The sequence below is a fragment of the Gossypium arboreum genome, chromosome 7 (assembly GCF_025698485.1).
Source record: "Gossypium arboreum isolate Shixiya-1 chromosome 7, ASM2569848v2, whole genome shotgun sequence".
Classification (NCBI taxonomy): Eukaryota; Viridiplantae; Streptophyta; class Magnoliopsida; order Malvales; family Malvaceae; genus Gossypium; species Gossypium arboreum.
The window spans coordinates 1,018,723-1,035,537 of NC_069076.1; the positions used below are offsets into that span (position 1 = coordinate 1,018,723).

A 16,815-nucleotide genomic window follows, 5' to 3' on the forward strand; every position below is an offset into this window, starting at 1 on the left:
GTCGGTTTTCGATCATAGTTTTCCATTTAAGAAAACTCCAAGCACTTCATCTTTAGTTTTCATGGTATACACCCAAACTCTTCGAAAAGTCATCAACAAAAGTAACAAAGTAGTGTTTTCCTCCCAACGAAAGTGTTTTGGAAGGCCCCACACATCTGAGTGAACATATTCCAAAATACCTTTTGTATTATGGATAGCGATCAATTTCACTCTCTTTTGCTTTCCCGAACACAATGCTCGCAAAATTTTAATTTGCAAGCCTTTGCACCTTTCAACAATCCTTGCTTTGCGAATTTGCAAGGATTTTTCATTGCATGTCCCAACTTCATATGCCACAACCGCATTGAGTCCAATTCTTTGTTACCGGGAAGTCTGCAATGATCGCTCCAATAACTGTACTACCTTGGTAGTAATACAAGTTATTTTTCCCGATGCCCTTCAATATCACAAGTCGCCAGATGTCACTTTCAAAACCCCATCTCTCATAGTAACAATCGAACCATTGGATTCCAAGGCTCCCAATGAGATGAGATTTTTCTTCAAACCGGCACGCATCAACATCGCTTAGAACTCGTTGATCCATCTTGATTCTTTAATTGGATTGAACCTATCCCAGCAGCTTTCTGAGCATTGTCATTGCCCATATAAACAACTTCTCCATTTAGTTCTACTAAATCGAGAACCACTCCCGGTTAGGGACATATGATAGGTACAACTCTGAATCCAATATCCACTCATCCGAATGGAACGACGATGATGATGCAACCAATGATAATTCGAGTCACGGTATCATGCTTTGCAACACAAGCATCTACAGCAGACTTTTCCTTATTCTTGACTTTGGACAATTTTTCTTCCAAAGGCCTTTCTCATGACAAAAGGCACATTCATCTTTCCCAGTCCGGACTTTGACTTTGATCTCCCTTTTGAGTTTTCTTTCGAGTGTATGAACGACCTCGGACTACTAAAGCTTCAGATCTCGATTGAGTTTTTCTGTTTGTCCTTCTTTCTCTGCTTCATAATCGTATAAGGCCGCATGACTTCGCTCGAGAGATATATCACTCCTGCCATGAAGTAGAGTAGTTTCTAGAACTCAAACTCCTCGAAGTGACCCCAACAACATCAAAGCCAAATCTTCATCTTTGAATGTGTCATCCATATTCAAAGAAATCGTTGACTAACCGATTAAATTTGGTGATGTGATCATTCATTGTGGTACTTGGGACGTAAGTGAAGCGAAATGTCTTTTCTTCAAGTGGAGCTTATTTTGACTGTTTTCTTCAAAAATTTTTCTTCAAGTGCCACCCACAACTTATTTGCGAAGTCTTCTTTGAAAAGCATACCTCTTCTCGAGAAAGGCATGATCGAATTGTGCCACATGCCAACCGATTGATCGCCTTCCAATCTTTCTCCCGACATCATCTGGTTTCTCTTCATCAATGGCAATGTCTAGACCTCTTTGAAAAAGGGCATCTAGAACCTCACTTTGCCACATACCAAAATGGCCCGTGCCATCAAAGATCTCCACGGCCAATCTTGCATTTGCAATTGTCGGTCTTGTCCACATGGACGATGTTGAAGCTCCTACACCGACCGCTTTTCTCCATAATCTTTCAATATACCTAAGGAAATCTTTTTCGATGTGGAAGATCGGTTTAAAGCGCAACCACAGAGCATACTACGATTAACCTTCGCTCGATACCACTTGTTGTTTCAATAGGGTCGGAAGCGTGTAAATTATTGTACTAAAAATCACACAAAGTTCAATTCCTGGGAAGAGAGGTGGATCACAAGGATCTCTTAAATACCAAGTCTTTCCTTAGTCGAATATCCTTTTATAGTAATTTAATAGCACAATTAAATACTACTATTATACCTCAAATATTGAAAGAAAAATAGGACAAGAAAGAACACAAGAGTTTTAACGAGGTTCGTAAATTATACCTACGCCCCTGCACTAACACCGGATGATAACTTTACTGTCTCCAAAATATTACAAACAAATAGAATTCCTTAAGAATTCTCAAATGGGAGAAGAGAGAAACTAAGAGAGAAAGATTGGTTGGGATGATTGAAATGAGAAATGGTTAGGCCTATTTATAGTTAAGGCTCGAGGACTAACTTGCAAATGGCCTAAAAATTAGGGACCAAAATTGCAATTATCCCATTCAACTTTAAACAAGTTGCTTGCCACTTTTTTTTCTTTCGGTGCCAATTGCACCTCCCACCACCCACCATTTTTGACTTTTCAACAGAAACAACATAACGAAGTTACGTTTGCAGGAGCACACCCCAATGTTCAAGTGACCTTACACAAAATTCACCACCAACACCATTCCTATCAGTTGACGCACCATCAGATTTCACCCCGCTCTAGAGACTGATCCCAACAATCCACCATTTCAGTGACTCACTTCTATCCACAACATCCACCGAGTACTCTTGCCTTACAGGAAACCGCAGCTACCATCATCGTCTCTTTAGCCAACAATAATCCAAAAACCACGATTGGTATAGCTGCGGCAATCTCACGAACCTCTTGTTCCCCTTGTTCCCCGCTGTTTACTGCTGCACATTAGTCAAAATGTTTTACTTCTATATACTCGAATAAAAGCTTGTTTAGAGGAGATCGACTCCTTACAGATGAAATTTATGAAGTGTTATTTATTCAAAATTGATGAATTTCTCAACAAATTGACATTGTCTTTGATAGGGTCTTTGGTGGGAATTATCTCTTAACTTTATTTTAATACGGCTGCACTTATAGATATTTCATCATTCGGCACCTTAAGGTTATTCTCGTCCGTAACTTCTCTAGTAATATGAGGTAAAGGAAGTGCACGATTAATAGTTTTGATATGTTTATGATTTAACTAAAATCACATTTAATTTTAAAAAATAGACATATGACATGTCATCATAATTTAATTAAAATATAATTTTTGAGCCAATTAAAATGATAATCTAGAATAACCCCTTCACTAAAAAAAAGAAGAAAAAAAAAGAAGATAAATCAAGCCCAACATTAACCAAAAAATATTGAAAATAATGGGCCAAAATTGTCCAACAAAAGAAAGGCTAAGATCCAACAGTGTTTTTTTTTCAAGCTCTAGAAACAGTGGCTCACTCGGATGAAAAACAATGGCAACTCGGTTCAGATTAGTTATGGCTATGAAGAGAACAATTCAAAGGATCCACACTCTCGTTGATACCCCACGCCTCAAAAGCTTCTCTCTTAACGCACCCAAAAGTGTAAGTTTTTGTTTCCCCATTCTTTTTTCTGCTATTTTCTTTTGCTTTCTTAGTGGGTTTCTTTCTCTTTTTTTTTTACTAATTTATTGATTTTTTTTTTGAATTTTGATATGGGTTTGTTTTAATTTGAGTATATAATCAGACCCAGATAAGTTATTTGAGCACCCTTTTGGTTTTAGCTTCATTTTATCTCTTAGGAAGTGGAAATAATCATTTGGGTTATTAGCAAAATTACCAAAGAAAGTTTACTTTGTGGAGTTATTGAAATTTTTGGTGCCAATTTATGTTATATTTCTTGATAATTTATATATATATATATATATCCCAAAAAGGAATTTGAGTAATGGAGTGATTCAAATTTGAAATTTGATTATGGCAAACTCCATTTTTGTTGCAGACATTTTGGGACATGGTATGAGTATATGCCTTTTCAAGGAAATTCTAAATACAAAGAAAAACGTACAAAAAAAAAAAAGTTGAACATTTGTTGGACACATACTCGCAGATGATACTCATCTTTGAGTCCGAGTAACATAGGTTGATTGACCATGTTGAATCTGTTTTTTCATGGTGTTGACCGACTGAGTAAATTTTTCTTTGATCCATGCTTTATATAGCTTTCTTATCTATCATGTTGAAAAACTTGTTCAGGTAGATGTAGAATATGCGAATGGTATCAAGTTTAGCTTGTCAGCTGAGTTTTTGCGAGTTTATAGCCCTGCTGCTGATGGCAAGATTCGATCAATCGGCAGTGAAAAGGTATATATATGGCTTCATCTAACAGCATTGATTGAGCACAAGGCATTAAGTAACTTGAATGTCTACTTTATGATGTTATCTCTCTTTTAGATAAACAAGTTCCAATTGTGATTGCTTGAGGTTCCTTTATCAGGTTATATCTGGTCGGCGCCATGTCGGGATAATGTCTGCCGAACCTGTAGGAAACTATGGGGTAAGGTACCTTCTCTAGGTTCTTTTTTAAACCATTTTACTTGGTAAAGTTTACACGTGATTGGATTCTTAACTGTGTTTTTCCTTGTCTATGTCACGCTTGTGCCATTTCCGGGTGGATGGTTCAGGATAGTTTTCGATGATTTGCATAAAACTGGGATTTATTCTTGGGACTATTTCTTTAATCTTGGGAGCAACAAGTTTACTCTCATGAGAAATTATATCAAAACATTGAAGAAACATGGACTCAGCCGGGATCCTTCTAAAAGAAAGTCATCTAAAGACCTCTGATTATCCGAGTTAGTCCCCTTAGATCATTGACTCAACCTTAGTCTTATCTAGATGAGGCTCAAATAGCACAAGTGTTTTTTCGAGGAACATCCATGTGGTTTAGTTTTCTGGACTCAACTCGTTTTCCAGACGGAAGAGGGGATGGGAACTCAGTATTTTCATGTTCCATTGATAGGCCGTTTGAAACAGGTGATTTACAATTGATCTCGATATTACTTTCATTTCTCGTTTCTTGTGGACTAAGAAATTTTGATATTTAGACCTAGTTTTAAACATGGTTGTTCTAGACCTAGTTTTAAACATGGTTGTTCTTTCTTGATGTTTAATGAAAAAGAAAAACTGCTCTGATACATGTTCCGATAAAGTTAGTTTCCCGATTCCGATTGAATTCCAGGTTAGAATCCCATGTTGTATGTACAATTCCCCCGGGATGTTTGAATTGGATCAAATTCATTTGAATTGGTGTTTGGTTTCAAGTGTTATCAAAGTTACAATAGACTAAAGTTGTTGATAAATCTTCTCTTTTTTTTTTTTGAGACGATATTGTCAAGAGAGGTAGCCACAACTCTGAATATGAACCATAAAACGGATAAGGAGGATACAAAAGAAAAATCTTTTTGTTTTGGGTGATGGAATTTTAGTTTTATTCACAAATTATCATTTTCCTTGTACATAAAATCTAGGTGGTGAAACCTTGTTTTGAATGAATGTTACAAAAACAAATCATTCATTAAAAGAACATATTAAAAACTTTTGCTTTGTTTGATTTTTGAGATTCTCTTAGAAGAAAATGCTGTACCTCTTGTAAGTTTACAATTGATTCTTCCCATCAAACTTATAGAAATACAAACCGGCTTACAACTTTCATGACCTGCTAAAAAACACAACAAAAGTTGATCGAATCTTAATTTAATTGGTATGGTCATTATCGCTAATACAGGTGCATATGTTTTTGAGTGTATTGAAGTGCATTATCTTTCTATTTATGGGTTAAGGAGGGGATATAGATAACTTTAGACATTGTGCGCACACAACAAAAACATTACTCATCAATACGAAAAGTTAACCTTGAAACTACAACAAAAACATTACTCATCAATACGAAAAGTTAACCTTGAAACTACAACACCTTCACCTATCACCGAACTTACATCAATCTCTCAAGATAAATAAAATATTATTTTTAATTTTATTTTAAAATAATTTCTAATGAAACTTTTCTATTTTAAAATTAAGTTTTAAGATAAAATATTTGAAATTCAATATTTTTAATTTAAAATTAACTAAAGTTAAACAATTAGTTGTGATTTTCAAACCTAAAATTTTTAAAATGAAATGTTATAATATTTTATAAAAAATTAAATAAATATAAATTTTTTATTCTATATTAATTAGATAAGTAAAATTTTACTTTGGAATTAGAATTTTTATTCTATGTGTCATTAGATGGAGTTTTTACGTGTCAACTAATAAAACTATCCGTGCGAGTATGCCTTATTAAATACCATATAAATTAGATACAAATTGAGAAGAAGAAAGTATTTCTCTAAATATAAATTGGTCTATTTTCTATTTTCTTTTATTTTTTTAATTTAACATTTTTATCAAATTTAACCGATAAATAAGTGGTTATTTACTTACCATTTTATACACTAGTTCATTGAAAATTTCTAGCAAATAATTTTAGCCAAAATTGTTAAATATGTTTAAAAATTAAATCACTAAATTATTAAAATTAAAATTCTAGTGCAATTAATTTTTAATAGCTTTTATATTAAGAATAAAATAAATAAAGAAATATCTTATTGTTCCCTGATAAAATATTTATATTACTATATTAAAAATAAATAAAATTCAATAAATATTTAATTATGTTTTATTATAATTTAAATTATTTAAATTTATAGATAAACATAAAATTGTTAAAAATTCAACAAATACCATCTGAATTTAAATTTAAAATAAGAAAACAAGCTGAACACTACAATTTAAAAAAAATTAGAAAAATTCAAAAGTTAGAAAAATTCAAAAAAATGAAAATTCAAAAACACAAGACTTGGTCTTCAAAAATTCAAATTCAATCAAATTTAATTTTCTTATAACGAATTAATAAATCAAATTTAATCTAATCTTAAATTTGAATAATTGACATAATCAATTTATGGTAATTTGAAAAAATAAATTAAATTAAAAAATGTTAAGTACTAATATATATATATATATATATATATATAATAGGTTAAAATATGTTTTAAGTCATTGTACTCTTCAGTATTGAAATTTAATCATTTTATTTTTAAATTTAAAAATATAAATTCAATTGTTAATACTATTAAAATTTTTATTAAATTTATTTATTTTTAATTACATGGCTACCAAGTAAATATTTTTAATTTTAAAATGTCACGCTAATAAATTTAACAAAAAATATTAACAATTAAATTTGAATTTTAAAATTTCGAAAGTATAGGTACTAAATTCTTAAAAATAATAGTATAAGGCCTAAATTTTAAATTTATGAATAATGTAAGGATTTATAGCATATTTTAACCTATAAAATAAATAATTTCTTAAAAAGTTAAAATATGTTAAAATATCTCATAACTCCTTATAATTTTGTAAATTTAAAATTTAGTCCATATATTTTATTTTTAGGAATTTAATCCTTTACTTTTAGATTTCAAAATACAAGTCTAACTATTCACGCTGTTAAAACTATTTTGTTAAATTCGAGGTTATTACAATGTCATCTTTTTAGATACATGGCTATTAAGTATTTTTTAAATTTCAAAATGTCACATGAATAAATTTAACAAAAAAAAATTAGCAGGGTTAATAATTGGACTGAATTTTAAAATTTAAAAATAGATGACTAAAATTTTAAAAGTAAAAGTATAAGGATTAAATTCAAAATTGTAAAGAGTAAAAGGACTTATAGCATATTTTAACCGAATAAAATCAAAAGAAAGAAAACCAACACGGTCTTTGATAGTATAAATTAAATTAATTTCTATCAATAATCAAAGAAGAAAAAAGAACAGAGAAAAAAATGGGAGATCAGTTAGCGAAAGGAGAAGAATTCGTGAAGAAAGCAGAGAAAAAGCTAAATGGTTGGGGCTTGTTTAGTTCTAAATATGAAGACGCCGCCGATTTATTTGATAAAGCTGCTAATTGCTTCAAGCTTGCCAAATCATGTACTTTTTTCCCCTTAATTTTTATTTTTAGTTTTTGTTATAAGTAATTAACACACTTTGCAACTTGGGTTTTTTTTCTTATTACTATTTTCTGTTTTAATTTATTGATTATGGTAGATCTTTAGTTCCGATTTACTCAAGTATCAATTTTAGTAGTTTCTGTTCAGTTAATCAATTTGAAATTTAGGGTTTTCTTTTCTAGGATCAGATTATCGATTAATTTTTAAAATATCCGTAATTTTTAATCTCTATTTTTTTTTCTTCAAGGGGACAAAGCTGGATCAACTTATGTAAAGTTGGCGAATTGCCATTTGAAAGTAAGCACTTCGGATTAAATAGCATTTTGTTTGTCACTGCTAAGTAATTTATTTGACTCTTTTGTTTGTTTTTTAAAATCTGTAGTCAGACAGCAAGCATGAAACAGCTCAAGCTTATGTTGATGCTGCTCATTGTTATAAGAAAACAGCTACAAAGGGTAAGTGTGGATTGCATATGGTTTCACTTGGTCCGGATCCATCGGGGAGTTTTAGTGAATCTATGCTTCTGACTGAATATATTTTCTTTCCAATACAGAGGCTATATCTTGCTTGCAGCAAGCAGTGAACTTGTTTTGTGATATTGGAAGGCTAAGCATGGCTGCAAGGTATTATAAGGTATAGTTTAACCATTAATATGCCAATCTATAAAGGGAGAAAAAGAGTTTGTCGTATATTGTTTAGTTTAGTACTTATACAGCATAATTTTGCAGAGATCATGTTTTGTTTTGAGTTGGTTCGAATTGTTTCCTCAACCTTCGTTAATAGTGTCAGGACAATTGTTTAACTTTCATTCCTCTGTCTCGAGACATCAAACATTGAAACTAAGGGTCTGAAATAGGAAGCTAATTCTTGAGACCTAAGGAGTCAAGTCTCGAGACATGAACCCAATTGTTTCGAGACAGCTTAATTCAAAGCAAAACTACTAAAACAGGGGAAGCATGTCTCGAGACATAGCTTCATTGTCTCGAGACACAACCTTCCATCTTGATAATTTGAGTAGGATTTGTGTCCAACCCTGTGTTTGGCCTCGGGTCACTATGTATGGGCCCATTTGACCTTGTGCTTGTACAATTCACTTGTGTAACTTGAAATTTATGAATTATATTATGTTTATTGGTTTAGTTTTAAAGCAAATGAATGATCACAGTCTGAGTTGCTTCGGCAGTGGATGTGACATCTCATAGCCAGATCTGCCATCTGGGTCTAGTGTGGGGTGCCACATTTCCTCAACCATAACTTTGTATGATGATGTTAATTACAGTTATTTATAAACACGAATGTTTCATTGCGTGCAGGAAATTGCTGAATTATACGAGTCTGAACAGAACATTGAGCAGGCCATGGATTATTTTGAAAAGGCTGCTGATTTCTTCCAAAATGAAGATGTGTCTTCTTCTGCCAATCAATGCAAGCAGAAAGTTGCACAATTTGCTGCTCAGATAGAACAGTGAGCATATTTACTACTAGACAACATTGTTCTTGTGACGCCTTTTTGCTGTTTTCTACTATGATGGATTATAATCATTGTCTTTTTACTTTGCTAACACCGTTGCATAAGTGTTTCCCTCATATAAAAGATATTCTTATGATATTTCTCCAGATACCAGAAAGCCATTGAGATATATGAAGAGATAGCGCGGCAATCACTTACCAATAACTTGCTGAAGTATGGAGTTAAAGGTCATCTTCTTAATGCTGGCATTTGTCAACTCTGCAAAGGTGATGTTGTAGCAATCACCAATGCGTTAGAGCGATATCAGGTTAAATTTTAGTCTCTTTTTAATATTCTAACACATTAGCTTTTTACCTTAAATTGTAATGTCGAACTTATCAGTTAATATGAATCTGCTTTTGCTTTCTTCAGGATCTGGATCCAACTTTTTCTGGAACGCGAGAGTATAAATTATTGGCTGTAAGTTATCATAATATTACTGATTTACTTCTTTCCTGCAATTTACTTTTTAGTTGATAGGATTCTGTTTGGTTCTTTTGGTGGTAAAAGTATCATGGAGGACCCTGTACTAAAAAATGAGCAAATTAGTCCTTGAATCTTAGTTTGAAGAGTAAATTGATCCTTCTTGTTAAAAAATTTATCCATTTGTATGGAATAACCAGACAGTGTCATGTGGCATGCCATGTATACCTCATACTGACATATAGGGATCAGTTTTTAATAATAGAAATAGATGAAATTTTTAGTAGAAGGACCAGTTTGCTCTTTAACCTAATATACAGGGAATAATTTGCACATTTTTTGAGTGGAGGAGGCAAAATGCAATCTGACTCCTAATATAAGGGCCTCATGATACTTTTACCTTCTTTTGGATTTTGCTTAAAGCATACTTGATCACTGGTTTCACTTTTTCCATTCGTTTCAATTTTTCTCTATCTATCATGTTTGTTAGCTGTAAATCCAGTTACTCCTTGATTCTATATCAAATCTTGTCAACTTCAAGATTATACATATCCATTTGAGAATCTGGTTCTTAATCTTTGAAATACGGGTTTTAACGAACTTATGCTTTCTGACAGGACATTGCTTCTGCTATTGACGAGGAAGATGTCTCAAAGTTTACGGAAGTTGTCAAGGAATTTGATAGCATGACCCCATTGGTATGTCGATCTCCATTACTAATGCGGTTTTGACCCCTGAAGTTACTATGCTAACATGTACTGTTTCCGTAAAATGCTATGCAGGATTCTTGGAAGACAACCCTTTTACTTCGAGTGAAAGAAAAGCTGAAAGCTAAAGAGCTGGAAGAAGATGATCTTACCTAAAAGAGCTTTGCGTCGTGAGAGTTGCCTGTGTTTCTCAGTTTTTCATTTTAATGGTGATTGCTTTGTTTTATGTGTCTGTGTGCAATTATACTCCGTATACTCTCCCTTATAACAATTATTTCCGGAAATGTTTCACTTGTTTGGCCTTAAATTTTATGATTTACGCTGATGATGATTATACTGCTGTTTCTGTTCCTTGTGTTACTGGATTTCAATTTTAGTATGTGTTTGATATGAAAACCATTGAATTTTATTCATGGTGAAAGGAGGAGGAAGTCTTTTATGGAATAATTGAATTAATGAAATAATTCTTAAGCTCTGTGTGTGTATTATCTTATTTAAGATAACATTTTTATATAAATTTTGATAAATTAATAAATTATATTATTGTATCTATGTTTAACTTTGTGAAACTTTTCTATGCTGCCATTTTTCTGTGTGTTTTAAAACTTTTTTTCCTATAGCATCTCTAATATTATCATGCAAGCAAATGAAAACATGAATTTCGAATGGGTGATGAGTAGACCTGTTTGTGGATCAAATATGAAGGCGGCTTGAAAAATGAGTTTAGTAAGTAAAAAAAAATTAAATCCATTTAAAATATGAATTGAGCTTGCGCTTGAACATTTAAAATTTTAACTAAGTTCGACTTGATTATTCTTCTTTTAAGTTTGTTGTTATATATTACGTAATTTATATAATTACAAAATAAATTTATTGTAATATATAAAACTATTACAATGTAAAACTTAAAAATAAAATAAAATGATTATATCTAAAATTATAATAAATACAAATACATGAAATTACTAAATATTATATTAAAATAAATATGAAAGTATATATATTTTTAAAAATTTTAAAAATAATATCGATAAATTTAAAATATACTCAAGTAACATTTTGAAAAAAATTGTGTCTGTTAACTTTGATGATTATAAAGGATGTCATTCTGTTTCATCAGCCACCTATACAAATGTAGATCTTTTTCAACGTTTGACTTCTTACAATCTGAATCTCATGAAATTAAGATATTTTACAAACTACCCAATTTTAATCAGCCTTTGAAATTCAACTTCCAATGGCCAGATTTTTAGGTGTCGTGATGCTATTGAGTTTTTTGGGTAGGTTCATTTAGGATAAAAAACGGGTCTTGAGGCACCATATAGGATCTCTGTGGAATGTTAGAATTATTTTGATTGGAAAACGGTTGGATTCATGCATAGCTTCAGGAAAGCCCAACAACCCGGACCAGTTACCCGGTTGCTAAATTGTACGGACGAAGAGAAAAAGAATTATAAAGGGGTGGATGCTCCCACTCTTGAAGTTCCCTCTATGAGAAGACATCCAAAAACTGGTGACTGGTATAATAAGCTTCGGCCTTTTTTTTAGCATTTTTTTTTCTTTTTTTCTCTTTGTTGAGTTTTCCGGTATAATAAGTCTTGTTTTTGGTTAAGTTCTGGTCTAGGATGCTCTTACTTTGAACATTTGGATGCATTAAATTGAGATATTTGTTGATACTGGTGACGGAGGTTGAGTGTGGTTCAAACAGTTGTGCCGAGAGCCATTAGTAGTAGGAGGGCTTGGGAAGGATATGTTGGTATCTGAAGGGCTATGGAGGAAGTTGGGTAGAGTTGGGTAGAGTTTCACTAGAAGAGAGCTTGGAGCTTGGTGTGAGCACCACTAAATGAGTATTTTATTGTGTAGGGTTTCTAGTAAGTTTGTGGAGATCTTTCTTAAGATATGACTTGATAGAATTTGGTGTAAATTCTATTAAATAGAATATTTTATTATGTAAGATTTGTAATAAAAATATGGAGAATTTTATTAAAATGTGATAATATATGATTTGCTAGAGCACGATCTAGGCTCTATTAAATAAATATATTATTAAGTAGAGTCTGTAGTAAAATCATGTTCGATGTGATTTGATGGAGTTTAGTGTAGACCCCACAAAATGAATATTTTATTGCATAAGATTTATAGTAAGATCATGAAGAATTCGGTTGAGATGTGATAAGATGTCACTTGATAAAGCGTGGTGTAGACCTTGCTAAATGAGTATCTTATTGTATAAGGTTTCTAATAAGTTGATAGAGAACTTTGTTGAGATGTATAATAAGATGTCACTTGATCGAACTTGGTGTAGGCCTTACTAAATGAGTATTTTATCATGTAAGATTCTTACTAAGATCGTAAAAAACTCTATTTAGATGTGATAGAATGTGACTTAATGGTAGCCTGTAAAATTGAAATGGAAGTAGTAAACTTAAGAAGGGCCTTGGATATAATAGGAGGGACTTCCAAGTGGGTCATGATGTGGTTAGGTGTAAGAAATTGAAAGTGTAGTTGTTATTGGGTTAGTTGATTTTTGTTGTCATTTTTCTTACATCAATTGAAACAAAAGATTTGGTTTCTGAATGAAATAAAGTTTAGTAAATCTTGTTTTCATATGTTTAAATGTTGAAGACTGATGAAAATCTTTCATTGTTTCATGTTTACTTCACATTCCCTTCTAGCATACAGCTTATGTGTCCTTTCTGATTGAAGTAAGTCTTTGTATGGGGGTAATGGAGTTGATTATATATTCCATAGTGTTTTCGTATTTTAGCATGATTTGGATCAAAGAAGCGTTAGCACTATTTCTGACTCGAGTCTAGAACTTCCTGGTGGAATAACATACATTGTTTCATTAAATTCTACAGGTACCCTGCAAGGAACAAGCCTGCTGGAGTTGTCCACTGGCTAAAACATAGTAAAGATGCACAAGATGTTGATTGGGTCGCAATTTTGGATGCAGATATGATCCTTTGAGGTCCGATTATACCTTGAGAACTTGGTGCCGAGAGAGGCAGGCCTGTTGCTGCTTATTACGGGTACCAAACTTTTCATTGTTTATTCATAGTATGCCAAACCAAGGAATGTACTTGTGACACTGCTTCGACATTCATTTTTTCAATGTTCTGAGATGTTCGTAATTCTTTGTTTCTTTCAGGTACTCGGTAAGATGTGATAATATTCTAGCCAAATTGCACACAGAACACCCAGAAGTTTGCAACAAGGTTGGTGGGCTTTTAGCCATGCACATAGACGGTCTTCGAGTTCTAGCACATTTGTGGCTTTCCAAGACCGAAGAAGTACCTGAAGATCAAGCTCACTGGGAGACAAATATAACCGGTGACATCTATGGGGAAGGCTGGATTAGTGAGATGTATGGTTACTTATTCGGTGCGGCAGAGGTACGATCTTTGTCAATTTTAGCCCACATATAAAGAGCAGATAGATTTTTTCCCCTTCAGCTGTGCTGTTTGTGATATTTCTATATCCGTCTTTGCTTTTCAGGCTGGACTTAGGCATAAGATCAATGAGGACTTGATGATCTACCCTGGATATACTCCATGACTCGTTGTTGAGCCTATTCTTCTACATTACAGCTTGCCATTTAGTGTCGGGAACCGGTCTTTCAGTAAATTAGAACACCATGAAGATGGTATTGTTTATGGCTGCAGGCAACTCTTTCCCAAACCTCCTTATCCTAGGGAGGTATGTTAATCTCTAGACCTAGGATGAAAGAATCACTACATGCAATGCATTTTTTTTCTTACAATGAAATAAATTTGAGGCATGGCATTGTCCTTTTCCGTAAACTAAACATCGTGATTATATCTGATGATGCTTGCACGTATAAAACTGTTTTATTGCATCTTATGCAGGTGAAAGCTATGGAACTGGATCCAAATAAAAGGCGTGGCTTGTTTTTGAGTATAGAGTGTATTAATACGATGAATGAGGGTCTTCTCTTACAACATGCGAGACATGGATGCCCGATGCCAAAGTGGTCGAAATATCTAAGCTTTTTGAAAAGCAAAACTTTTGTGGAACTAACTCACCCCAAGCTTCTTACTCCTCGTACAGTACAAACTGAGGTGGCGGCAGAGGGGAAAGAAATCAGTGAACCCACAAAAAAATTCACACTATTTTCTACGGAATGTATTCCATATTTCGACTGGCAGGCTGTATAGGACTCATGCACAGTTTCCACCTCAGTGGCCAGCCTGAAAATATCAGACGTCTTCTCAGCTGTACGGATGAAGACTTAAAGCAATAAAAAGGTCATGATCTACCACCTGCTCGTTATGTCCCTTCGATGAGCCACCATCCACTAGATGTCTTGTTATTTTCTTTAGAGCTCTCGCTTGCAGCAGTATTCTAAGCTTATGTCTTATTAGTTTTGAAATGATATTCGGCTCGATTCTAAGCTTATGTATTCGTTTAAGCCATGAAAACTCGTGCGAACGATTTTGTGTTTGTCATCTTTGCCACGTTTTGGTGACAAGCCTGCTACCTATGTTGGTTCACTGAAATAACCCATTTCCTTTAAACATATGGCTATTGTTGGGTGAAGTGGTTCAAGTCTCGAACAGTTAATGCAATGTTATCGGGTTACGTCTTTTGAAATTAGCATATTTCATGAACTCGAAGGCAGAGAATGAACTCTTCTTGTTACTCGATCCATTTCAGGTATCCAGGAGCTAATAAACGTGCTGCAACCATGTAAACACCGATGCAGTACATAGTTATTCTTGATGCTGACATGATATTGAGAGGTCCGATTACACCGTGGGAGTTCAAAGCACCACGTGACAGACGGTTTCTACCCCTTACGAGTAAGTCGAGAACAATGATTAAGGTCTTTCCTCACATTCTTTCTAGATTTACCCCTTATGAATCTTATCCCCTTCAAGTTCGTATGAACTTTACGTATTTTATGGCTTTGCATGATAGTTACCTTATCGGCTGCGACAACGAGCTTGCAAAAATTCATACTCGATTACTCCCCATCCTGATGCTTGCGACAAAGTTGGAGGTGTTATAGTCATGCATATTGATGATCTCTGGGCATTTGTGCTACTATGGTTGCTTAAAACCGAGGGGGTCCGAGCTGACGGAGCTCATTATGCAACAAACATCACTGGAGATACATATTAATTTAGGTGGATCAGTGAAATGTATGGTCACTCATTTGGTGCAGCTGAGGTATCATTTTCAGTCAACTTCTTCGGAACAACGATATTTACTGTTTTGAGTTTAGTTTTAATGGTATCCTCTTATCATGGAGTTGAAGTTACGGTATCGGATAAGCAGTGAGATATTAATATATCCAGGTTATGTTCCTCAACCTGATGTGCAATACAGAATTTTCCACTATGGCTTGGAATTTAAAGTTGGGACTTGGAGCTTTGATAAGGCGAACTGGAGAGAGGTCGATATGGTGAACAGTTGCTGGGCTATATTTCCAGACCCGCCTGATCCTTCAACACTCGAACAAATCGATGAGAACTAACTTCAACAAGACCTGCTCAGCATCGAATATGCGAAAACATTAAACAAAGCATTGCTTTTGCATCACAAGAGAAGAAACTGCGCTGACCCTACTGCATTACGCAATCCAAAACCGAATACAACAACAAATGTCTCAAGTTCAAGGAGATTCGGTAGGCTTGATGAGAACTACGATATGAAAAGCGATTCGATGTTCGGAAATCATTCTCGGGAATCATCTCGAACTAAAGTTACGGATGTACTGTCTAGTACATTAATGCTATGGATCGCTCGATTATGGGTGTTTTTTGGGATTGGTTTTATGTCAGTCATGTTAGTGGTGTTTTCTGATTATACAAGCAAGGGAACATTAAAAGGTAAAAGTAACAAAAACAGGAGAAGATCTTATATTGGATTCTTAAAGATGAATGATTGCGATGGGCAAACCCGTAAGTCAGAGGCATCTTTGTAGAGTGATAAATAGTTGAGAAGATGAGTACATTATGAAGTGAATGCCAACAACATAGAGATCAGAAGAACTATTCTTTTTGGTAAAACTATCATGGACATCCTTGTGCTAGTGTCATGGGATTAAAACTTAAGTTTGATAAATGGCGACCTTAAGCTCAGCATTACTTTTGGCATATTGTGGATAAAGTATTGAAGAGCGCTTGCAACATGTTCATATTGATGAAAGTGAATGATTCTATTTATAGTTAAGCTCACTTATATTCAACGGTACAGAGGATTTAAATTCTATACATTCTTATCCTTTAGAATTTACAATAATTATTTTGGTAAAGATACAAATTACTATATTGTTTATATTTTAACCAGGATCTAAGTATATGGACTTCGAGTCTTTTCTAAACAATGAGTTAGCCCTTCGAGGTGAATGACCTCCCAATGAACAAGATGGATCATCAATGTATGCCTTGATTGTGGACTCCTTTGCACGGTTCGTGACACTAGGAGTCAGATTGGATTTT

At 33.7% G+C, this 16,815-nt stretch overlaps 3 protein-coding genes across 3 annotated transcripts; all 3 read left to right on the top strand.

Annotated features, from left to right (window-relative positions):
• Window positions 1-3,110: 3,110 nt before the first annotated feature.
• LOC108481909 (uncharacterized) lies at window positions 3,111-4,858 on the top strand. Its single transcript, XM_017784982.2, has 4 exons — window positions 3,111-3,252; window positions 3,904-4,011; window positions 4,145-4,209; window positions 4,332-4,858. The coding sequence occupies exons 1-4, from the start codon at window positions 3,142-3,144 to the stop codon at window positions 4,492-4,494; spliced, it is 447 nt and encodes a 148-aa protein (XP_017640471.1). The 5' UTR covers window positions 3,111-3,141; the 3' UTR covers window positions 4,495-4,858.
• A 2,622-nt stretch (window positions 4,859-7,480) lies between these two features.
• LOC108483835 (alpha-soluble NSF attachment protein 2) lies at window positions 7,481-10,744 on the top strand. The gene is made up of 9 exons (XM_017787434.2): window positions 7,481-7,688; window positions 7,956-8,005; window positions 8,091-8,163; window positions 8,262-8,341; window positions 9,022-9,173; window positions 9,327-9,486; window positions 9,591-9,638; window positions 10,259-10,339; window positions 10,424-10,744. The coding sequence occupies exons 1-9, from the start codon at window positions 7,544-7,546 to the stop codon at window positions 10,502-10,504; spliced, it is 870 nt and encodes a 289-aa protein (XP_017642923.1). The 5' UTR covers window positions 7,481-7,543; the 3' UTR covers window positions 10,505-10,744.
• Window positions 10,745-11,722: 978 nt separating this feature from the next.
• Window positions 11,723-14,526, top strand: LOC108478398 (peptidyl serine alpha-galactosyltransferase-like). The gene is made up of 5 exons (XM_017780859.2): window positions 11,723-11,868; window positions 13,500-13,743; window positions 13,847-13,857; window positions 13,939-14,047; window positions 14,218-14,526. The coding sequence occupies exons 1-5, from the start codon at window positions 11,723-11,725 to the stop codon at window positions 14,524-14,526; spliced, it is 819 nt and encodes a 272-aa protein (XP_017636348.1).
• Window positions 14,527-16,815: the final 2,289 nt, after the last annotated feature.